We start from the raw sequence: 26,045 nt of genomic DNA, 5'->3' as shown, positions 1-26,045 counted from the left end.
CAGAATAACATTGAGCAGTGAGTGTGCCATGTTCAAAGATTTGGAGATCAGAGTGCCCATACAACATTATGCCTTCCCACACCATAACTGGAGATCCAAAACAATCTTGTTCAACTATGCTGGATGTACACTCATATGGCGAGAGATGTAATGCAGCCAGGAATACTGTTCAACAATGCTGGACATACCCTCATATAATAACTGGTGGGAACATGTAATGCACCCAGGAACAATGTTGAACAAGAGGACATATTTGGCGATGGACTGGTCTGCCTGTTTCCCTGACTTGAATCCCATTGAGCACCTGTGGGATGCATTGGTAAGACGTATTGCAGAACGCCCACATGCATGAATGACCATCCAGCAACTGCCAACCATGGTGGAGAATGAATGGAATGCCCTACCAGAAGAACTCCTCACCGAACTTGTGGCCAGCTTAGGAGCATGGTGCAGAGCATGAATTGCTGTCCATGGTGAGCACACACACTATTAAGAACCATGTCCCACCTAATATAATGTTCAGGGGACCATCATGAATCATAGTGACTCCAGTGTAATTATTATATTTTTATATTTGAATAAAAGTGTCATTTCTATTCGTCTCATTGTGAATTTCTTTCACTTACCTTCTGTACTACACTTTAACAGTTCTCTCTTTGTATGGGCCAAGTTTTAGTGAGCTATGTTACTTGGAAGTGACACATCATGCAAAGTTACTTCTGTTCTAAGTTCTATACACAACTGTATAATCTTTGGATACAACAATAAAGCAGCTATCAGTCTGCGATTGTTGTCTGGTACTGTAGTATTAACTGTGTTATGTTATGGATAGCATTGTGTTCCAGTGCTACTCAAGTCAGTTAGAAAGTGAAATGATTATGGGTTTTGAATGCAGCAAGAAGAAAAGAGAAATTGTGGAGGAGGGCAGACCATTTCAGGTCACAGGGAAAAATCAGCATTTCTTTACTGAGGTAAACAAAGAAAGCAATGTGTTTAATTTGTAATGAAATGGTTTCATATAATATTAAGCAACATTACAATGTGAACCATGCTTCATCATATGATACATTTGAGGGCCAGTTTCATGAAGATGAAGTGTTCTAACTTGGAACTAACTTTTCAGGCAGCTGTTACATTTCAAAATGAGTTACATCATAGTGGAAATGATTGCAACAAAATCAAAATAATTATCAGATGGCAAGTATGTCAAAGACGTCCTTTAAAACATTGCTGTTATTTACACACTGACAACAAACTGCAGTTCACTAAATGAAGCTTATTGTGACAGACTATTTCATCTTATTGACAAATTAGCCAACAGTGTTGAGAAAACTTTAAAACAGCAAGCCACAAAGTTTGAAATTTATTCTATAGCACTCAACAAGAGCTAAGATGTCCACAACACTGCTCAGTCAGCAATTTTTGTGAAGGAAATTGATAAAAATTTGAATATTATGGAAGAATTGGGTGCTCTAGTACCTCTCAAAGCCATCACAAAAGCTAATGATTTAACGGAGGCTGTTATTGGGACCATAAGCAGGTGCTGTTTGGAACTTACAAATCTGTCAGCAGAAACAACTGATGGAGTTCTTACAGTTGCAGGAAAGTGAGAAGCATTAGCAAAAATTATGCCATACACAAAAAGCTAAGATGGGCAAAAGTTCTGTAATTCAGTGTCATAGCATAATTCACAAAAAAATTTTTGTCCTAAATCTTTAAACTTAGAGAGTGTATTAGAAGTTGTCACTAGAGTAGGGAATTTCATATGTACATCCACAAACATGCTCCACAAGCCACTGTATAGTGCATGGCAGAGGGTACCACATACCACTATCTGCCATTTCCTTTCCTGTACCACTTGCAAATAGAATGAAGGAAAAATGACTGTCTATAAGCCTCTGTATGAGCCCTAATCTCTCTCATTTTATCTTCATGCTCCTTACTGTAAATGTATGATGGCAGCAGTAGAATAAATCTGCAATAGGTCTCAAATGCCGGTTCTCCATATTTCCATAATAGTGCCTCGTGAAAAGAGTATTGTCTTCCCTCCAAGGATAGCCATTTGAGTTCATGAAGGATTTCCATAATACTTACATGCTGATCGAACCTACAAGTAACAACCAGTAACAAACCTAGCAGAATATCTCTGAAATGCTTCCTTTAATCTGAACTATTGGGGATCCCAAACACTTGAGCAGTACTCAAAAATGGATTACACTTATATTCTACATGCCACCTCATTTATCGATGAGCTACACTTTTACAAATTTCTCCCACTAAAATGAAGTCAAGCATTAATCTTCCCAATTACCTACCAGACATGTTCATTCTATTTCATATCACTTTTCAATGTGATGCCTAGATATATAATCAATGTAATTGTGTCAAGCAGCACATTACTAATACTGTATTCGAATGTTACAGGAATGTTTTTCCTACTGATCTGCATTAATTTGTGTTTTCCTACATTTAGAGCAAGCTACCATTCATCACACCAACTACAAATTGTGATCTTGTATCCCTTTGCAGTCACTCAAGGAAGAAACCTTCCAGTACATCACAGTGTCATCAGCAAACAGCAATAAATCACTGTTCACCCTGTCCACCAGATCCTTTACATACATAGAGAATAAGAGTGGCCCTATCAACCTTGTCCATGATGAACACTCGCCCTGAAGGGCAACTTACTGGGTTCTATTACCTTAAAGTCTTCATACAATTCACATATCTGCGAATCCAATTAGGATGCTCGGACCTTCATCAGCAGTCCGCCAATGGTACCGTGTCAAATGCTTTCCAAAAACCTAGGAATATGGAATCTGCTTGCTGCCCTACATTCATGGTTTGTAGGATATCATTTGAGAAAAGGGCAAGCTGAGATTTGCATGAGCGATGTGTTCTAAACCTCTATTCATTTGTGGACATAAGCTTTTCTGCCTCAAGGAAATTTATTATATTTGGACTGAGAATATGTTCAAGATTCTGCAGCATAACAATGTTAAGTATATTGGTGTAATTATGTGGGTACATTCTTTGACCTTTCTTACATACAGGAGTCACCAGCACTTTTTCCAGTTGCTTGGGACTTTGCCCTGGGAGATAGATTTGCGATAAATGCAAGCTAAGTAAAGGACCAATGTAGCAGAGAACACTCAGTGTAATAAAATTACCAAATAAGCAGCAACCAGTCAGTGTAATGGAATTTGTATTCCATCTGGACATGGTGACTTACTTGTTTTCAAATTTTTCAGTTGCTTCTCCAAGACAGGGATGCAAATTTCTATGTCTTCCATGTGGAAATCTGTGCGACTATAAAATTATGCTATGTTTGTATGATCCTAAAGCGTGAATGATTTCTTATATATGAAATTTAAAACTTCAGTTTTCCTTTTGTTGTCTCCTATTGCTAAACTAGATTGGTCGACCAGAGACTAGATAGAAGCCTTTGATCTGCTGGGTGATTTATGGATGTCTCGAATTTTCTCGGGTTCTCAGCATAATCTTTCACTAAGGTATGATGGTGCTAACAGAAGCACAAATTTCTACTTACTTTTGCCAGTCAATAGTAGTGCATTCTGTTTTTAACTGAGAGTGCACAATCTTTGTTTCCTCAGCATTTTCCAAATTTGATTATCACACCACAGAGGATCTTTTCCATCTTTAATCCACTTACTTGTCATATACATCTCCAGAGTGTGATTAACAATCAGTTTAAACTTCACCTGTATTTCCTCTACATCCATTTTATTGGAAATAAATGATGTCCATTCATTGTCTAAGAGGGGTGCCAATGGCTGCTTATCTGCTTTTTCTACCATAATACTCTCATAGCCTTCTTGATGGATTTACACTGAAGTGCCAAAGAAACTGGTATAGGGATACGTATTAAAATACAGAGATGCATAAACAGGCAGACTTATGTGAGTTTGAACATGGTGTTACAGTAGGTGCACGAGCAATGGGACACAGCATCTCTGAGATAGTGATGAAGTGGGAATTTTCCCGAACGACCATTTCACGAGTGCATCATGAATATCAGGAATCCATTAAAACATCAAATCGCTGACATCGCTGTGGCTGGAAATACCCTGCAAGAATGAGGCTGACAGCAACTGAATAGAATCATTCAACGTGACAGAAGTGCAGCCCTTCCACAAACTGCTGCAGATTTCAATGCTGTGCCATCAACAAGTGTCAGGGTGCGAAACATTCAATGAAACGTCATTGATATGGGACTTCCTGGCAGATTAAAACTGTGTGCCCGACCGAGACTCAAACTCGGGACCTTTGCCTTTCGCGGGGAAGTGCTCTACCATCTGAGCTACCGAAGAATGACTCACGCCCGGTACTCACAGCTTTACTTCTGCCAGTATCTCGTCTCCTACCTTCCAAACTTTACAGAAGCTCTCCTGCGAGCTTTACTTCTGCCAGTATCTCGTCTCCTACCTTCCAAACTTTACAGAAGCTCTCCTGCGAGCTTCTGCCAGTATCTCGTCTCCTACCTTCCAAACTTTACAGAAGCTCTCCTGCGAGCTTCTGTAAAGTTTGGAAGGTAGGAGACGAGATACTGGCAGAAGTAAAGCTGTGAGTACCGGGCGTGAGTCGTGCTTCGGTAGCTCAGATGGTAGAGCACTTGCCAGCGAAAGGCAAAGGTCCCGAGTTTGAGTCTCGGTCAGGCACACAGTTTTAATCTGCCAGGAAGTTTCATATCAGCGCACACTCCACTGCAGAGTGAAAATCTCATTCTGGAATAATTGATATCGGCTTGATGATTACACGACACAAAGATTTATGCCTTGCCTGGGCCCATCATCACCAACATTGGACTGTTGATGACTGGAAACATGCCTGGTCGGACGAATCTCATTTCACATTGTATTGAGCACATGGACATGTACAGGTATGGAGCCAACCTCATGAATTCATAGACCCTGCACATCAGCAGGAGACTGTTCAAGTTGGTGGAGGCTCTGTAATAGTGTGAAGGGCGTGCAGTTTGAGTGATATGTGTCCCCTGTTATGTCTAGATACGACTCTGACAAGTGACACATACATAAGCATCCTGTCATTCATGCCCATTGCGCATTCTGATGGCCTTGGGCAATTCCAGCAGGACAATACAACTCCCCACACATCCAGAATTGCTACATAGTGTCTCTAGGAACACTCTTCTGAGTTTAAACACTTCCACTGGCCACCAAACTCCCCAGACATGAACATTATTGAGCATATCTGGGATGCCTGGCAACATGCTGTTCAGAAGAGATCTCCACCCCCTCGTACTCTTACGGACTTATGGACAGCCCTGCAGGATTCATGGTGTCATTTCCCTCCAGCACTACTTCAGACATTAGTCGAGTCTATTCCATGTCATGTTCCAGCACTTCTGCCTGCTCACAGGGGACCTACATGATATTAGGCAGCCATACCAGTTTCTTTGGCTCTTCAGTGTAGTAACTATAGTAACCATTGTCATTACAACAACGTGATGATCCCTAATCCCCGTCCCTATACTGACATTGTTGATAAGGACAGGCCTGTTTGGAGCTACGAGATCTAAAATATTTCCATTGCTCATGGGCTGTCGAACTAGTTGTTCACAGCAGTTTTCGGAAAATGTGTTCAAAAGTACTTCACAAGACTGTCTGACTATACCACCTGCAGTGAATCCATAAATGGTCCAGTCTATATGCATCAGATTAAAGACATCTCCGACTAATACTGCATGATCTGGGTATTTCCACACTGCTGAGTTCAAACTTTCCTTGAATGATTCTACAACTGTTATGATAGAATCAGGTGGCCAGTAAAAACACCCGATAGTTAACTTGAGTTTACCTACATCTGCTATATATGTTCAGATAACTTCATATACAGGCTCAATTTCAACTTCGATAGACACAATATATTCGTCAAAAGCAATGAACCCTCCTTTACCTATGACATCTAATCTAATCTGTATATTTTTCATGACTCGTTAAACATTTCAGAGCTTTCTACTTCAGGTTTCATCCAGCTCTTGGTTCCAAGAATAATTTGAGTGCAACAATTTTCCTGCAGGGCAGTAAGTTCAGGAACTTTGTTATGAATACTTTGACAATTTACTGTTAAAAGTTTGGTGCTCAAAGTATCTCTACTTTGTCTGTGATCTGATTTCACTCTCCATGTATCAACCAGTGAGTGTTCATCAGGAGCCCTCAAACTACCGCCTAAGCTTAAAACCCTCACATGCGTGTCACAAGTATTCTACTATCAGAGTAGCTGCTCCATTTGTGTAGTGCCCCTCTGACCTATCAAGGGGAGTCCAACAATTTTTCACCCCATAATGCAGGGCTGGAAATCTGCAGCCAAGACCACTACACAATTGATACAGTCTTTGGTTGAGGCCCCCCATTTGGTTCCAAAGCAAAGGACGCAGATCAATTCTGGGAACGATGCTGCATATTGTCAGCTCTGCTTACGCCCCGAGTATAAGGCTAGCTGTCTTCACTACTTCCATCAACTGCCCGTACAAACTGAGGATGGCCTCAGAGCCCAAGTGATTGATGTCACTAGTGCCGATGTCAGCCACAACTTTCAGACAGCTGCACCCTGCATGCTTGATAGCAGCATGCACAGCCTTCTCCACATCTCAGATGAGGTGTTCCTGCAGACATACCGAGTGAACATTGGCTTTCTTCCAGACCTGCATTTTATTTCCCTAAGAGGCTCCGTAACACTCCGAATCTTGAAACTGCCGATAATTAGTAAACTCTTCATCATGTGCCTGCTCGGCCCCTGCTGATGGAGTGGCCACCTATCCATTCATAGGATGAATGGGCAAGGCCAGATAGCTAGCTTCCACACTGAATTTCAGCCTCGACCAATGCAGATGCATTACAACCTGCAACTCATATGTGATGAGAACAGATCCCCCATGATGGGTATGCTGCACGGTGCCTCGGCAGCGGAGCCCGTGAGAAAAACTAGTGACACCTAAGGTGTCCCATGCTCCGCCACCACTATACCCAAGGCAGCACCCTACAGACTGCTTACCAAGACCGTAGCGTCTTCAGCTGCTCACTAACTGAGGCCAGCTGCTCCGGTGTATGCACACAGCACACACACATCCTGTCCATCCTACTAACTTAGGAATTAAATACTGAAACAAACAGAAAAGCTAAAAAAATGTGACTTGCTAGTCTCATGGTGCTTCATCAATGAAGGCTGATGGCTCATTGAGCTTTTATCAATGGTTACTGACCATCCAAAGTAAACAAACAAATGACTACTGCACTACAGACTGCACAAAGGTATGTGTAATTATGCAATACTATACTTCTCAAACACAAAAATATGCACTGAATTTATGAATTAAACATTGCAAGCACAAAAAATCATGCAAAGAATTTAAGGTTAAACTATAAACACAACACAAAACTAAACATGTGACTCGTTAGTATCCTTGTGCTTCACCAAAGAAGGCTGATGGTTTGCTACACAGAGAATTTGTTAACTTTCCACAGACTGTTAATTCAGAATGAGGAAATATTATTTATTACACCAACGTCAAATGACTTAGCCATGGCAAAATGTTGAAGTGAGTGAGTAATCTCAAAGATGAAATATAAATATTTGTGACAGAAAAGACAAAGTCTGTTGCTCAATTTAAAGATGCCAAATGGATGTGTGATTTTGCTTTACTGGTAGATGTAACAGTTCAATTGAACAAACTAAATGAACAATTACAAGGGGAAGATGAATTAAAATGTTCTACATAAAAGCATGTCCAATGGCCTTGCCACAGTTGTAACACCAGCTCTCATCAGATCATTGAAGTTGAGTGCTGTTGAGCTTGACTTAGCACTTGGACTGGTGATCGTCTGAGTCTGCCGAGTGCTGTTGGCAAGCAGGTTGCACTCAGCCCTTGCACAACCAATTGAGGAGATACTTATCAAAAAGTAGTGGCTCTGGTTGCAAAAAGTGAGAATGGCTGAGAGAATGGTGTGCTGACCACATGCCCCTCAATATCTGCATCCAGTGGTGCCTAACAGCTGAGGATGACACAGCGGTCAGTCGGTACAGCTGAGCCTTCCAAGGATTGTTCAGATGGAGAGAGAGGGATTTACGTATGAGCATGTGAAGGTATTCAAAACAAAATTGCAAATTTTGGAATCACAAATAAAAAAATGGCAATTTTCTGCATTTTCCTTCCTTGCAGAAATGTAACAATAAAAATTGTGACAAATATTTACCTTTTTTTAAAATGAAACTATTCCACTTTAGGTTGTTAAAACATTATTGTTTATATCATTATTTCACCAGGTTTCTTATATGTATGGTAGATAGAACAGCAAATAAATTCACATCACCACATGCAACTGCTCTTACACAGTATGTCACAGCTTTATACTATTGAGTGGATTACAACATCCCACAATGCTTGAAAATGATCACATGTTGAAACTGCAGCCCCAATGAATAATGTTCTAACAGTCTAAAGAAGAATGATTTCATTTAAAAATTTCATGAAGACTATAGACCCAGTCATCATCAAACTTCTAAATATTTACCTACTATATTTGGCCTAAAAGACATATTCAAGAGTTCAAGAGCAATAAAGCAATCTTCAATCTCTCTCACTCCTCTCTATCCATGGATGAAGTATCTTAGGATTTACAAATGGAATGTGGAAATTTTCAGTGTCTCCTGAAAAACCGCTACTAGAATTTTGTTGCAAATATGTCTCCAGGGAAAAATTTCCATGCATTAATAGGCACGGTATTCACGTCACATCATTTTTGGTGGCACAGATATGCAAGCATAAAAAGACCTAAAATCACTTAAATTTATCTGGCAAGTTCACTTCAAGCTGCTACTACAAGCATCAAAACAAGTTTAGGAAGCCTTGTTCGAGAGACAAATTGCCAGGTCTGTCACTGTCAGGTAATATTTAATTAAAAATATTTTTCCCTTTACTTTTATATTGAATTAGATTCATCCGTAACTATTTAACTACAATCTGTTCTGTTCTGCCCAGAGCATGAACTGATATTTGTATCCTGTCTCATGCAGGTAATACCATTTTACCACACCTCTACGTGACTATTCTGCAATTTTCACTTAAGTGCCCAGCAGATGATTCATTGAACCACTTTCACACTATTTCTCTACTGTTCCTCTCTACTGTGCCATGGGAAAAACGAACACTTAAATCTTTCCATGGGAACTCTGATTTATGTTATTTCACTACAATGATCTCTTCTCCCTATGTAAGTGGGCGTCAACACAATATTTTCACATTCAGAGGAGACAGTTAGTGATCAAATTTACATGAAAAGATCTCACCGCAATGAAATATGTCTTTGTTTTAATTATTGCCACCTTAACTCATGTATCATATTCATGACTCCCACCCATTTCGCAATAGCACAAAATGAGCTGCCCTTCTCTGAACTTTCTCAATGTCCTCCGTCAATCCTAGCTGGACATGGTATTAGTGCAGCAGAGGATGAACAAGCATAGTGTAGGCAGTCTCTGCAATGGATTTGTTGCATCTTCTAAGCATTCTGTGAATAAAACGCAGACTTTGGTTCACATTAACCACAACATTATCTATGTGACTGTTCCAATTTAAGTTTCATAATTGTTATCCTTAAGTATTTTCTTGAAATGGTAGCCTTTTGCTTTGTTCATTTTATCACATAACCAAAATCTAACATTTTCTTTTCAGTACTCATGAGGATGACCTCTCACTTTTCATTATTTAGGATCAATTTCCACTTTTTGCACCATACACCATTTTTCAATTGTTTTTGTTCATCTGGTGACTTTACTAGATGGTAAATGACAGCATCATCTGCAAACAGTGTATGAGGGCTGTTCATATTGCCTCCTAAATTGTTTATGTAGATCAGATACAGCAGAGAGACTATAACACTTCCTTGGGGAGCACCAGATATCACTTCTGTTTTACTCAATGACTTTCTGTCAGTTACTAAGAAGTGCGACCTTTCTGACAGGAAACTACAAATCCAGTCCCATAACTGATACAATACTCCATAGGCACACAATCTGATTAGAAGCTGCTTGTGAAGAACAGTTTCAAAAGCCTTCTGGAAATCTAGAAATTCCCTGTCTATAGCACTCATTACTTCATGAGAATAAAGAGCTAGTAGTGTTGCACAAGAATGATATTTTCAGAACCTATGCTTACTGTGTCAGTGGATCTATTCTTCAAGGTAAGTCATAATGTTTGAACACAGTACACGTTCTGAAGCCTACTGCAAATCAGTTATCAGTGATATAGGTCTGTAATGCAGTGAACCACTCCTATTTCCTTTTTCGAGTATTGGTGTAACCTCTGCAACTTTCCTAAAAAGATATGGATCTTTCATTGACTGAGCGGTTGCATGTGATTGCTAAGTATACTCTGCAAGGAATCCAATTGGTATACAATCTGGACCAGGAGACATGCATTTATTCATTGATCTGTGTTGCTTCATTACACCGAAGGTATCTACTTCTAAGTTACTCATGTTGGCAGCAGTTTCCTTGTTTAGTTACTTTAAAAGTGTAACCATCTGACAATCTCTCTCTCTCTCTCTCTCTCTCTCTCTCTCTGTGTGTGTGTGTGTGTGTGTGTGTGTGTGTGTGTAGAGCAGGGAGGGAGGGGGGAGGGGGGGGGTTGCACATCCATTTGATAACTGACATGTGGCCCTTGTTTCAGCTGACTCAGATGGTAGAGCACTTGCCCGCAAAAGGCAAAGGTCCCGAGTTCGAGTCTCGGTCGGGCACACAGTTTTAATCTGCCAGGAAGTTTCATAAATGGCTGTGGCCCTTTGTCAAATATGGTTGACCACTTATCATACAAGATTTTAATGTGAAGGCTTGTCATATGTCAAGTGTAGAAATCTACAACAAATGAATTGTTGAAATGTCTTTTATTACAATCTAATGTCATGTTTTTTACAATGATAGCCAGTTTCTTTCGATTACAGAACATCTTTGGTAATAGTAGCCATAGAGCAAACAGTCAGTTTCAGATGCCCATGTAAAGTGTCCATGAGTCCCTAAGGTCTTGGAAAAAAAAAATGGAAATGAAGTCCCATGCTTCTTTACAGAGCGTAGGGGAACGATGCGGGAGACCCGCACCACCTTACTAGGCAAGGTCCTAATGGAGGTGGTTTGCCGTTGCCTTCCTCCGACCGTAATGGGGATGAATGATGATGATGAAGACGACACAACAACATCCAGTCATCTCGAGGCAGGAAAAATCTCTGACCCCGCCGGGAATCGAACCCGAGACCCCGTGCTCGGGAAGCGAGAACGCTACCACGAGACCTCGAGGGTTAGCAATTCATTAATGTTGTACACGCTACTAAAGTCGTAATGACTCATGGGCAACATCCACAGCACTTGAAACTGAACAGCTGCTCTGCAACACCTATGATCCTATGTTCTCTAATTGAAGAAAACTGATCATAATTATAAAAAGTGTGACACTGGAAAGTAATAAAAGACATCTAGATAAGACAGCACCTTAAAATTTGTGGAATGCTCCTAATGTTGGACTCTTTACACTCATTTTGACTGTGTTTCATTTTTTCCTACTCTTCTTCCAAGCTTTCAGTTCCAGAGATGACAATTTTATATTGGCTGCTCAGATAATCAGCAATCTGTTTCTCACCATACTTACTAAGCAGAAATATTTTTCTACATTTCTTAACAACCCTTTGAACCCTCATCATCAATGGCACCTTATAGCATTATAGTCACCACTTCCCATATATATACATCAAAATGTCATCTGCACAAGTCAGTTTTTTAACTGTGCAGCAAAAACTAATTTTTGGAGCAGAGATTACTGTACAATAACACAAATCTGTGTCCTTACCCCTGGTTCCAACAGTGTGAGTCTCTCATTCTATAGTTGCCAAGTTGGAAGTTCCCCCTACCACAATAACAAATTCAACTGATTTACTCAGTTTGTCATAGTTACCGGTAGTAGGTGGCTTGTAAAAATAATCAGTTACAATGTTTGATTCATATGTAACGATTATCTTCACCCAAACAATTTCACTTCTTCTTCTTCTTTTGTGGTTCCACAGTTTCTTGTGGGCCTCAGCCTTTTCAACAATTTTCTGCCATTTATTTCAGTCCATTGCTAGAATTCTCAAATTTCTATTACTTATTTTCTGGAAATCCTCAGTGACTCCATTCTCCAATCTTATTCTCAGTCGATCTCAGCCACTCTATCATCTTGTCTTTCCTTGTAATACCTTTTTGGGGCACTTTCACTAAGCTATGTGCCCAGCCCAGCTCAATCTGGGTGAGTTCATTATTTTTTCAAATCTGGAATCCATAATAACATAAGAAGATATGACAGAGTTCTTTATGGCAATTGACATGCTACCGCCATAGGTGACCCAGCTATTGTAGTGATATATTGGGTGTTTCTAAATTTTTGTAACATACTTTGGTGAGGGTTCAGAGAATCTTAACAAAACAAAATATTCCTACACATGTATCTTCTATGATGAACTACTAATAGGGTACATTTCTTAAACAAATATGGTATCACATACTCGGTGATATATTAGTTTTTGTCTGTATTTGTTCATACACACAATTAAATAAATGTATTTGTGCAGATAATAAACAGATGGTACATACGATGTATAGGAGTGACGTCACATTTCTGCAGAGTCTCATCACATTTCAGTTCTGATGTACACCAGATTCCAAGATGGTGAATTAAATGTTGAATGCCAGATCTGTTCAGTCTCAGAACATTAATCCATTGAATTTTCAGTTGTGGAGATACACCGTAATGCTATAATGTGTACTCTGTGTTTATAACAACATTTTTTTCTCATTTTCATACAAGGGACGATCACTTTTGGAGGTTTTTTTTTATGGTTTGGAAATAACTTAGACGTTACATTCTGAATTTAGATCTGCCTGCTATTCACTTGTAGTTTCAGTCAGTTTTTCCTTCCTAGTACCACACAGGCATTATCACCTCTAATAAGTAATACAAATTCTCAGAATTGATCCTGAAAGATAGTGCATTTAAGAAGTACTGTATTAACATTTTCTCTTTCTGAACAGTGAGGACTAACGTTTTCCACTGCAATTAATGTGGGTGATATAGTCATCTCTCTGAATACATGTACTAGGTCATTTGGTCTATGGAGGTACTTCTCTAGCTCAAAAAGTCTTCATGTACACACCACACACACTCTACCACCCAAGTAGCCACTTCCTGTGTAGTGCACCTCTGACTTGATTAGATGACTTCTGAATGTCTCCAGTCAATAGTGTACATTGAGAAATTCACATCCAAGACATTCATACAATTGCCAGAATTGATAATCTGATCCATCCACCAGGTCCAAACAAGAGGATGATGATCAAATCCAAAATAGTAATAAAACTGTCTGAGCCGCTAATTTGATCCATCCACCAGAACCAAACAGGAGGATGACGATCAGTTTTAAGAAAGTCACTGGAAACCTTGAAATGTGTTTTCACCCCATGAGTATGGGCAGTGCTTTCCACCATTTCATGCCTTTAATGAAATTAAAATAATCTTGATGAGGATTTGGAACAAATTACTTTTATCTACACCAGACTCTTATGCAATGTTTGGCTCTAGTTCAATTTCAAAGTGTGTGGGCACTATTTCTTGCTTTCCTCTCCCCCATGTATCCATCATTATTTCATTCTGTCCTCAATATGTTAATGAGAAATTTCATTTTCAAAAGCTTGAGAATAACTTTGGTGACATTATTACTACTTCTATTGGCATGTACTGCCCATCTAGAGGTTATTTAGGCTATGTTCTTGGATAGTTACCTGCACATCGAATCCAAATTTCTTAATAATGCTCAGAACTATATCAAATGGAGGTTCCACCAGGGGCTGTTTTGTAGTTGCATCTGAATAGTGATACAATAATGGGCCCAAGTTCACCCATATGCCACCTGCATTGCAAAATAAATCATTATAACATACAACATATGTCAAAATTTTAGTTCTAGGTACAGTCAGAAAGTAATGCTTTCTATTGTTCATGTTCATTGTTCCAGAAGAAATCTGCATTGAATTTACACAAAATCGCAGTGACAAAATTCTTGCTGAAATTATTACTTGCTAAAAAGTCACCTCTATTGTTTTCTATAGAATTAGTTTGCTATCATATACTGCAGTACAGCTCAACATTGAACTGTGCCATTACCTTCACATTATAAGAAATCAAGTCACACTTGTGCATTATCCTCAAATCCTCAGTCACTATGGCATGGTATCTTTTGATTTCACATTATTCTGAAAGTGGTGTGTTTAAAGATTTTCATTCATGATAACTAAAAGGTGAAAGTCTAGTGTGTGATTTCTGGGCTGTATAATGAGTGTGATAAAACTTGCCAGTGAGATTTTGAAATTTAGCTTGTACTGGTACATAAATGTGAGGATGTGACTTGTGTGTGAGCAAAGAATATCTGTCACTCATTTTGTTTGATAAACTTGTTATTGACGATCTAAACATTCCAGTTGCAGCATCCTGGTCTTATAAATTTGCAAGGATCACTCTCACTGCATTTCAAGAGAGAGAAGCCTGGAGCTTTCCCACCAGCTTACACATTTCTTCATTTTAGATGAAACGAGTACCATCATACCATAAATTCTGCCTTGATTTCAGGTTCAAAGAAATAATTCCATATCATACCATTTGTCACTATCTTCAATAACAATTTCTCTCCCTCCTGTAGCAGCTTTTTTTCTTTTGCTCAAAGGTTTGGGTACCCATAATTGAAAAATATTTAAACAACAAAGGTTTTCAACAACTGAAATCACTTGTGAATTTGCCTTACCTACTGTGTTACAGGGCTGTGACCAACACTGAATGACAATCATGTCAACTGTCTAATTCTTGTATTTATACGGCAAAATGATACATTACTTTCTGACTGCCCTTTTTCATATTAATACAAGAAATTAATTCAGAAAGAAGTTTTTCTTTGCCTGGTCATCAAAAAACCAAACAAATATTGCTGAATATGACATTTTAAGCACCAGCAGTACACATACTAGCATTAACAAAACAATTCACCATTCACAGAAAGAGTTAATTTACTATGCATAAAGTTGCAAATACAGCAGTAGTTGCCACTAGGCATGAGTAGTGCAATATAATCATCAGCAGTTAAAAAAAAAAAAAAATAACTTTCAAGTGAAGTTCAAGTCTAAGACCACCAAGAACTGCTAACATTGGGTAAAGCTACACTTCTGCACAGCCGCTCGGATAGTTAATATAGACATAGCCTAACAATAATTACAATTGATTTTCATGCTAATTTGAAGTTATTTCTTGTGCAGTTGAAATGATACTGCACTGTGAATAACAAAATTTTTGTTGTTAGAATGCAAAGTTTTGTCAATACTGACAGCATAACTGGCAGAGAATGACCTTAGTTTTGACATGGTTTTGGAAGGAAATCCACCATGTCTTTCTGAATGTATGAGGGGGTAGTCACAAAGCTTTTAATGTCACATTAAAAAAGTTATGAAATTAATTTTTTGTTTGTTTGCAGGTACATGTCTGTAGTTAACGCACATACTGAAATCCAAAGAGGTGCTGCCCATTGGTAAAGTACAATATTATGCAGCAATTCATTATCAGCATCTAACAAAGAACAATGATGCAACAATATATGCTGGGTTGGTAGATGTGTATGGCAAAAATGCAATAATCATATGACACAGTCATTAAATGGTGCTGCAAATGTTTCCAATGGGGTCAAACAATTAAATTCTTCATTTGTGTGGCCATAGTGTCTGTAGTTGCTTTATAATTCCTGATTGTATTTTTGTTCTGTTGTTACAACTAAAAAAATGTTGTAGTTGCAACGACAGAACAAAAATATCCTCAAGGGCTGAAAAAAGTCTGAGTGACAAAGAACGAAGTGTTAAATCACCTCTCTGTGAAAACTGGGAATCACAAGAGAAGTGGAAGCCCTTGTGCTTCAAGACCACCATATCTCTAGTGAGGCAAATAAGTGAAAATCAGTCATGGATCAGTTTTCAAGCTCTAGTGCAACGGTTTGTACATGACAATGGTCACTGCCTGATGGGTTTCACAACTGCTCACACTCATTCAAAAAGCTTTCCAAACTGAGGCAGCAGTGGAAATGTTGCAGCTGTGTCAGGCCAATCCAGATGACTACTAATCCCCCCCCCCCCCCCTCTTTCCCAATATTCTCCTGACAAAGAAGCAAGTGATATTTTCCTCTTTATTCATATAAAGAAATCTTTGCATGGTACGCACTTCCAGAATGACACAGAGGTGACTTTCAAGGTTAGACCTTTCCCGAACATCCAAAATGCAGACTTCTACAACTGAAATCTCCACTAAGATATCCAACTTTGGGAAAAATCTGTCACACTGATGGGTGGATATGTGGAGGAGGATTAATACAATCACCAAGTTTCGTGGTTGTAGCTTCATTTTTTCAAGTTTACAATTAAAACTTTATGACTATTCCTGTAAATGATTTGGATTTAGTGTTGCCTTATTCAGAAATAAAACAGAAAAGTTAAAACAGGCTAGCTAGACTGGAACAAAGATTATGAAAAATATACCCTAACATTAATTTAGGTCAAACATGCAAGAAGCTGCAGACAAGACATCAAAAATAATTTACGATAATTCATTACGATAGTGATGTAGATGACACAGTAGCTTTATGGGGATAAGGGAGAAATGAAAGTATGTTCTGGTGACTATTACCAATGTATGCATTTAAAAATCAATCCTCTCAGCTTTTCTGGACTTAGAAAGATGATTAAAACAATAGTCAGATGGCTTGGAACTGTCACATAAGTAGCCTGTTCACCTTTGCATTCAAAACTGCTTAACACAAATAGGAAAGAGAGCACAGAAAATATTTCCAGGTGTTATGTTACACTACTTTTTGAATGATATAACTAGAAAATATTCTCTGGATCCCTGCACTGGAAATGGTCATTGATCACTGACTCAGCTATTACTCTTCCTATTTACGGGGCTACACAAAATATATGCCACTTTTACTCAAAACAAGTGTCAGACCAATTTGAGATGTATATGTGGCCTTTCCACTGACTGAACACAGAATCAGTGATATATTTATGTAATTACTAACTAAACACTCAATTTATAAATATTTGTGAGCAACACATACCACATACAGGGTAATTTGCTAAATGGGAACAAACTGCAGGAAATGGTCTCTGAAAGGGCAAGGAGCACAAAAGGTTAGACGGAAATATTGGTGTAAATGAATTCCATGGGAAGTAACCCACTTTAAGGTGGAGATAAAAGATTTTTGACAATGAGCCACGTACCAAAACCAGGCAGGTGGCCCACCAGCCTGGGATAAGCCAGACGAGTGCAGAGGCCTTATTACCTACAGACTTGCCTCCATGGTGACGATTTTCCCAATGGTTTGTTGTATGGGCCACTGTGGTGCTGGGATTTCTGTTATCCATCCTATTCACAGATGAGGCTACCTTTACAAGGAGATACTAGACAGCTTCCTAGTATTCCTCGCATATACAAACTCTGCCTAGGGCAGTGTTTCTCGACAGTATACAAAGCTTGAAAATTAGAGAACTGTTATCATGTCTGGGACAAACCTGCATTAGATCAGGACAATATTTACGTCGTCCTTACTCAGAAGCTGTTCCAGTTGCTACTGTTATTGTGTACTTTCACTGTTAGTAATGAAGCTTGGCTACCTAGGCACCTTTCTCTGCTTGTGCGTACATCCCCCACAATGGGATACTACAGTGCAGCATCATCAACTTTCAAAACACCCATCAGTGGGCTACAGGGAATCCCCACAGAATGATGGCAGTGAACCATCAGTAATGATTCAGCGTCAATGTGTGGGTGGTGATTATTGGTAACTGCCTCATGGGTCTGGTCATCCTTCTACAATCCCTCACAGGTGAGATGTATCTGCATTTACTGCAGGTGACCCTGGTTCCCCTGCTGAAGAAGTGCCTTTGGTTGTACAAAACATTATGTGGATAGTACATGTTGGTGCTCCACTCACTGACCTCTTGAATGTGGAGCTAGAACACTAGTACAGACAGAGCATTCACACTTAACTAGTGTGTTCTCATGTCTGCTATCAATCACTGAAACCTACATTGTCAGAGGTCTTTATCTCCACCTTCAAGTGGGTGTACTTCCCTTCAAATGTGTTTCCAGCCATATGTCCATATGACATTTTCTGCTCCTTATCCTCTCAGGGATTGTTTCCTTTAGTTTGTCCCCATTTAGCAAAATCACCCCATATATGTAGAAAGAGTTCTTTTGACAGAAAGCTAACAGACAAAGCTTACATTACATACCACTTATAAATATGAACAATAAATTAGTAAAAGAAGCTATAACACAAAGCAAAAATCATTAAAACAAGGCTGTGGCTATTTTGAGGCAGTAAACTATAAATACCATAAACTACAAAAGAGCTATTTCTTTCCTGTGTTAGAAAATTTAAGGATTTCTTTTGTATTTGCCTAATGCCAAGGGATGTGCAAAAGTATTGTTGTTTTAAATCTATGTGCTGCTCACAAGTTATAATCTAGAAACTACATATACCATCTACATGTAAATCTAGAATGTTTGCAAAAGAAATTGTAGTGAACTTCAAGCTGTTACCACTTGTTTCACTTTAGTGTGAGAAGACATGAGCATGCACACAAAATAACCAAAAACATTTTCCTCCTCCCATCCATAAGCATGTGCATAACTGACACTTGTGCAAAGTTAAAAATCAGATGCCCTACTTGGAACCAACAGATAAGGATTTTGAAACTATACTTCACAGGAACAGATAAGAATTAGATATGGATTAGTAAATCAATGAGCTGTTTTCTTTGGAGCACTTTTTTTGTCATTGTATGTGAAACACTATACAATTTATTACATATGTCCACACTGTACACCTGTTATCATCCATACAGAAACAGCCTTGATGGATCACTGTACGAGAAACAAACATAGCTGGGGCTGCTCAAACACCTGCACTAAAGACAGGATGTCAATTACCCTGCTACTCTCTGGCCAAAATGTATTACAGGTGACACAAAGACAGACAGACTGACAAGTGATGATAACTGACTGAAGAGTTGACAGTTCTGCTGGCAAGTGATCTGCATATGGCATGATAGCACTGTTCCACAATTTGAGATCAAGAGCATTCAGTTCAGGGCCAACACTGCTGGGAGCACAACTGTATTGAGGTTTATCACTGTTGATGTGTCTCACCAAACTCTTCAGGCCCTGGGAGGCTAACGTGCTGTGGGTAGTGTTCACGGAGTCCCTAATGATATGTGTGAGTCCTTGGGATATTGGTGTTCTGGTCCAGGTGAAAGAATACTGGACTAATGCACTTAACTCAGGTAATGGCTTTAAGTCATGGGACACACCCAGCTAATTCTGCAACTTTACTTTGCTACAGAGAGCCTGATTAACCCTTTGATTCCAGAATGAGATTTTCACTCTGCAGCGGAGTGTGCATTGATATGAAACTTCCTGGCAGGTTAAAACTGTGTGCCAGACCGAGATTTGAACTCGGGACCTTTGCCTTTCGCGGGTAAGTGCTCTACCAACTGAGCTACCCAAGCATGACTCACGGCCCATCCTCACAGCTTTACTTCCACCAGTACCTCATCTCCTACCTTCCAAACTTTACAGAATCTCTCCTGCGAAGCTTGCAGAACTAGCACTCCTGAAAGAAAGGATATTGTGGATACATGGCTTAGCCACAGAATGGGGGATGTTTCCAGAATGAGATTTTCACTCTGCAGTGGAGTGTGCATTGATATGAAACTTCCTGGTAGATTAAAACTGCGTGCTGGACTGAGACTCGAACTTGGGACCTTTGCCTTTCGCGGGCAAGTGGTAGAGCACCTGTCAGTTTCAACTTTGCAATCTTCAGTTCTGTGAGATAAATGACACATCACCATGGTTGAACAGATAGACACATTCTGGAGATATTCACTAGAAGCGACAGTGACCTTTAATTCTCTGATGTTGTTAGCAGTGATGATTCTTCAACAGAATCACGAAATTGAAGTCCTCAGCCCTGTACATCAGCTGGTACAACACAACAATTTGTTGCTTCTTCCGGAGGTGCAGTCAACAGTTATTCAGAATTTGAAAAGTCAGAAAGCGATAGCAAAGCAGTTTGGAAAAGAGCACACATTAGTGACCTTTTGATTGGAAACTGCAGTACCTACCACCACTTGTCAACTGCACTTAGAAATATGCACAGTGCTAGTCACTGTTGCGCTTCCCACAATCACCACCATGGCCAACGGGTGCTGCTTTGATGCCGTTACACCGGCGCCAACAATCTACAAGGGACCTTCCCTCTCCGAGGCCCAGCGGTGGATGTATTTAAATTATGAGAACGGCTTTTCTCATGCTCACTTGTGACTTGTCCTTGTATTTTCTATTCAGTGTTCTCATGTACTTGTTGGTCAGAGCTTATGGAGTTTATAATTAGCATTCATTGTCCTGACTGGATAATTCAGAACTTGTGTATCTGTCTTAACAAGGAACTTGTACATTCAACTGCTACCAGAAAGATATGTGTTCATTCTTTTCTTAGTGGTACCAGTACTTAGAATAAAAGATAACTGTCTGTATTTATGTTAACAGTGCACTGTGCTCCATGCTCCTGCCAAACAACTGAGATCCCACATGCACATAAGATCAGGTATAACAAAAACAAACTGATTTCCAGCCATTAAAGCATGTGTATGATGACTCGGCTTCAGAACAAAAATGTAAACTGGTTAATGACCCAAGCATTCTGCCATTTTTATATTTCTGTCGGAAGACCTGTTGTAGTTTACAGCAGGCAAAAGAAATTGATTTTGTGTGTACACCATGGAAATACTCAAGAATCTGTGCAGCATTCTTGACTGTCAAAGTGGAAAGATACTGGATTTGAGAAACTTCTTTGTTTTATTGCTATTTGTCTTTTAATGGCTCAAGTTAAAAAGTTGCAAATAAGTTATTATTGGTCCAAAGGTATACTTTTTAAATTCTCCAGTTTTCAGCGAAATTATGTCCTGAGAGTGATTATTTCACTTTTGAGGAAGCTACACTTTAGTAACAACTCTACGAGTACTGGAGGTGACTGTTTGTTTAAAATTAGGAATATTGTTGATGAAGTTCATATGACATTCCACAGTGCATTTTGTCTACATCAGAAGCTTTGCATTGATGAAAGTCTTTTGTTGTTCAAGGGTCATTTATGTTTTAAAAGAATTATGCCACTGAAGTGAAGTATATTCAGAATAAAGCCATTTGTACAGTGTGACTGTCAGACTGGGTATGTTGTGGATTTAATTATACATACAAGTGCAACAAAAGAAACTGGGTTCCACAATTTAGGGAAAAGTGGCAACATAGTGGCAATACTTATGAGACCATATTTGGAACAGGGATGTACTCTGTATGTCAACAACAGGTATTTCTACCTGCTTCTCTGGCTTCACAATCACGGAACAACTGCATGTGGCACTATTCATAAGAATATGCACAACATTCCAAAACTGCGTGTGCAATCAAAATGAAGAAAAGCTGAATTTAAGTCAACTGACAAGATGCTTGCCTTCAAGTGGTGTGACAAAAGAGAAGTGTGGATGTTGACCATGTGTAACACAACAAAATGGTTGAAACAGAAAAAAGCAGACAGAAATAGCGGCAAAAAAAGATCAAGAAACCCCAATGTATTGTAGATCACAGTTCAAGTATGGGTGCAGTTGACCAATGTGACACGCTACTGCGCTCAATACGATTAGTGCATAAGACTGTGAAACGGTACAAGAAATATCTTTTTCATGTTCTGGATATGCACATTTTCAATGCTCGTGCTCTCTACGGGTCATTTACAGGGTGAAAAATGGCACTTGCAGAGTTTCACCTGTCTCTTGTTAGGGGAAACTATATAAAAATATGTGACATCTCCATTTTGTCACATATATTTCTATATTTTCCCCTAACAAGAGACAGGTGAAACTCTGCAAGTGCCATTTTTCACCCTGTAAATGACCTGTAGAGAGCATGAGCATTTTTTAACTTGATCCATTAAAAGACAAATAGCAATAAAACAAAGAAGTTTCTCAAATCCACATTTGATGCAAATGCTTTTCGTATATGCTCTGTTTTGGTACTAGTGCGAATGGCTATAAATGCTGGTAAAGTTCTTCTAACATTTACTATAGCACTGTGTTTAAAGAAGAAGAAAACAAGACACTGGTCCAGGGAAAGGTTTAAAATGAGAGAGAAATATACACATGAAAACCTGTTAATGGAACTGTTACATTCAGGATCTGATGATTACATCAACTTTCTGCAGCTGGACAGTGAAATGTTTAATGGGTAACTTGTTTAGAGTTACTCCACCCTCACATTGAAAAAAAGACACATGTATGTGAAAATTAAATTTTATTCTCTTCTGCTTGCTCCTCTAATAATAGTTTATTAAAATATCACACCGTCCACAGAAGAACAAGAGAATTTTGATTTCAGTTATTCCATTGCACTCCCACTTGTATGTTATGAGCAAAATAATGGTATTTGTTCAACCTCATGCTGCGTAATGTGCAGCTGGGAAAGATGTGATACCTCTGCTATTTTGGTAATTGTCAGTGTTATTTTGTTTTTGGCCTCGATCGTAGTTCAGGGTATATACATGGACAAGGAAAAAATTCCCAGATTTTTACTGGATTTCTTAGTTAAAAATACACTTTCTCCTGGATGAAAATACACTTTTTCCCTGTTAAATGACAGTATACTTTCCCTCGAAACTGTAAAACTTAACAATCCTTTGAAGGGTTAAAGTTTTATGCACCGCCTTGAACTTCCCAGTACATTAGTAAACAATTGCGAGCAGAAAAAAAGGAAAGATAGCTGATGTGCAGCAACAAGTACACTGCATATTTTCATGTTACAAAAGTATACATTCGAATTCCACCAAATACAACACATTAGTTTCTGAAACGTTGAAATCGAGATTACGATGTGCTTTTGTAAGACAATCTTAACTCATGTCACGTGATCTCACCAGTCAATGAAAACAGATAGTCAGTCAACAGCAACATCACTGTTAAGCAGCGCGAACACACAAGTAGAAAAGCTAATGGTTTAAATTAATGTACAAGTATGGCTACAAGAAAAGCTATGCTTTCACTTATAATACTGATCTCGAAGATCAATAAGCCACCAGAAAAGCTATGCTTTCACGGATAAATTGGTCTTTTTTTACATGTGTTACCTTTAAGATACATCACACGAATGTGCCAGTAAAAATGAAATAAATGTCTGGTCTTCTGGGCTCAAAATTCTTCTAAGTGGCTGGTACTCAAAGTGTTAAGTTTTAAATGAGAGTCAAACACTCCGTGATTTAAGAAATTCATTGCACTTTCTCATATGCAACATAATTCATCTTGTGTAAAAGAAAATATACATTGAAAGTGACGCTTCTCAAACCACCATTCACAATATTTTCCCTCGAGCTATTAGAAACAAGTTCTTTTCAGCAGATGCCATTGACTGCCAGAAACCAGTCACTACTGCGCGTGCACAGCTACAATGACATACGAAGCTTGTATGTTCGTATGTTTAAACCATTAAGAGATCTTACATTATGTCATAAAAGAAACAAGACATCAGATAATCCTCCAAGAGCATCAGAATCTCGTAAACCATAGTAAAATGCATAATTTCACTTAAAGTGCACATTCATATGTCCAGATTAACAATGAAGTAGGCCGCAACCTGATATTAACTTTTTCAGTTTGGAAAAAAAAAATGTGTGTTAGGTGATTCCTGAACACAAAAGCTTGCATACATCTGCTTCCAGCACAGCCAGATTATCAAAAATCAATCAGTATCTCCTGAAACCACACTCACTGTGACTAAGGAACTGTCCAGAGTTTTAACTCCACACAAGGCAGCAGTTTCCATCTGTTCTGAGGTCTTTCCCATGTGGCTGGTGAGAATAACACTATGATAGCTACTTGGTCATGTGCAGACCTTCTAGAGGGGGATTAAAATGGATTCTCTCCACAAGTTGGAAAATTGTCAGTTGGGCAGACGAAGCTAGAAAGGGCAAGGAGGACTTCTTTGTCCTCACTGTGAGTTGTTGCAACATACTGAAATGGACCCTATCACATTCATATGACATGTTACAAGGCACAAACAGTGCCAAATCCAGCTTATAATGGACAATGGGCAGCTTTGTCATTAACAGAACTGAATTTCCACACCTTTTAGTGAGAATTCTGTGGCTTTAGAAATCTGGGTCCTGACTAGGCATCTTCTGCCTGTCTTTGAAATCACTCTAATGGATTCCCATGCAACTGGACTGTTGGCAAAGCAGTTTATAGTGTTTGGGAACTGTTGGCCCTCATTACCTGAAAGGTTTCAAAACTCTCCGCTGTTGGTCAGTATTTGAAAGTACACTGACCCACCAATTTGTCTGTCACAATAGAGTGGCATTTGTCATTCCACTAGGGAAGAACCTTCCCTCATAGCTGGTCCAAAGAGTGTGGATTGGATACTTCTGCAGCATGCTGGATCATCTCTGTTATATGATACATCCACCACCAGATACTGTCACTGTGTTCAAACGAGGTGAGTTGGCTGTACAGTGTTCATTTCACCTTACTGGAAAACCATCATGTTGGCTTTCTTTTGAGCACTGCTCTGTCACAGGTGATTCCTGATTGGGAAGCCATCACTCAAATGCAATTCAGCAATCACTTATCCCCATGTGCTGCGAGTGTGAAAGCCAGAGAGCATACTGAAAGACTGATGGCAAAGAATGACCTTGTAGCAGTGCTGAAATCTGTTTCATATTTTAGAAGACAATGATCTCCTGCCAACAGGAGGCTCTCAACACTCTACTCAAGAGGCAGGCAGTCCGGGAGTCCTATAGCACACTGTGTTTTAACTTCCGCCCACCTATCTACCCACCCCAACACAAACACAAACACACACACACACACACACACACACACACACACACACACACACAGACATACATACATCTAAGGAATGGTTGGGAAGGATGAGGATGGTGAGAACCCCCCTGATCTACTGGTTGATGATGAGGCAGCTAGAGGGAACATATAGTAACCTTATGTTTCAAGTAAATTGTAGCAGTAACTGCTTGTAACTTGTTGATAAAGGGGACAGTTGAGGAATGACAAATGTTATCTTTAAAGGTTGCCACTCCTCCACTAGATGTATCCCAACTAAGGTCAACCTTTCTGTGGAGCCAATATCCACTTATCATAGAAGTATCAAAGTCCTTAAAATATGTCCCTTGTAGACACAAACACAATACTCTTCCTGTGCTCAAAGTTTCAGTCCCTCCACAGGAGACCTGAAATCACTGACGTTCCACTGGAATAAAGGAGCCATTTTATCAGTCAGGTTACTTTTTCTGCTAAGGTGGGAGGTTATGCAACTATTGGGGCTTCAGTTGAGGGTCCAGACAGTTCCCTCGGGTATGTCTCAGAGTCCACAGTCTCTGAAGCAGAAGCACTAGATCTTTCAAGACAGAACTAGATCTGCACAATTTGACTGTTCACAATCTGCTGTCATTTGCCTTTTAAGCTCACCTTTTTGTTTTTTTCTTATGGAGGAGTTGTGGAAGTTTCATGGCACTAGCCATGCTTGACTGTTTTCTCAAGTCTGCCTGCTGTGGTGTCGAAAGTTCTATATTCTAAGTGCCTGTGGCTTTTTCTTCTTGTCTGAAGGGAGCAGAATATTTTGAAGTAAGCGTGCTTTTGCAATTGCATTTACAGATACAGGTATTTGTGCTGGCACTAATTACTTTAGTTTGTGTTGAGGAATTGGCTTTCTGGCTTGGTTTTTAATACCTGCAACAAATGAGGCAGTGAATGTAGGGAGTCACATAGCTTCACAGATCTTCTTGCTTCACTGTACGTGTTCTGCCTTGTTATCTGCAGTTATTCCATCTTTCTTT

At 39.3% G+C, this 26,045-nt stretch overlaps 1 protein-coding gene across 2 annotated transcripts in view; it reads right to left on the bottom strand.

The window, feature by feature from the left end:
• The window catches only part of LOC124556655 (carnosine N-methyltransferase), a 191,714-nt gene that overhangs the window by 29,503 nt on the left and 136,166 nt on the right, over window positions 1-26,045 (bottom strand). For both annotated transcript variants that reach the window (XM_047130624.1, XM_047130623.1), the window contains exon 8: window positions 13,840-13,967. In XM_047130624.1, coding sequence (XP_046986580.1) covers window positions 13,840-13,967 — 128 coding nt within the window. The remainder of the gene's footprint in view (window positions 1-13,839; window positions 13,968-26,045) is intronic.

This window comes from Schistocerca americana, chromosome X (genome assembly GCF_021461395.2).
Source record: "Schistocerca americana isolate TAMUIC-IGC-003095 chromosome X, iqSchAmer2.1, whole genome shotgun sequence".
Lineage (NCBI taxonomy): Eukaryota > Metazoa > Arthropoda > Insecta > Orthoptera > Acrididae > Schistocerca > Schistocerca americana.
The sequence above is the reverse complement of the archived record's forward strand: the minus strand, read 5'-3'. Positions and strand labels throughout refer to the sequence as shown.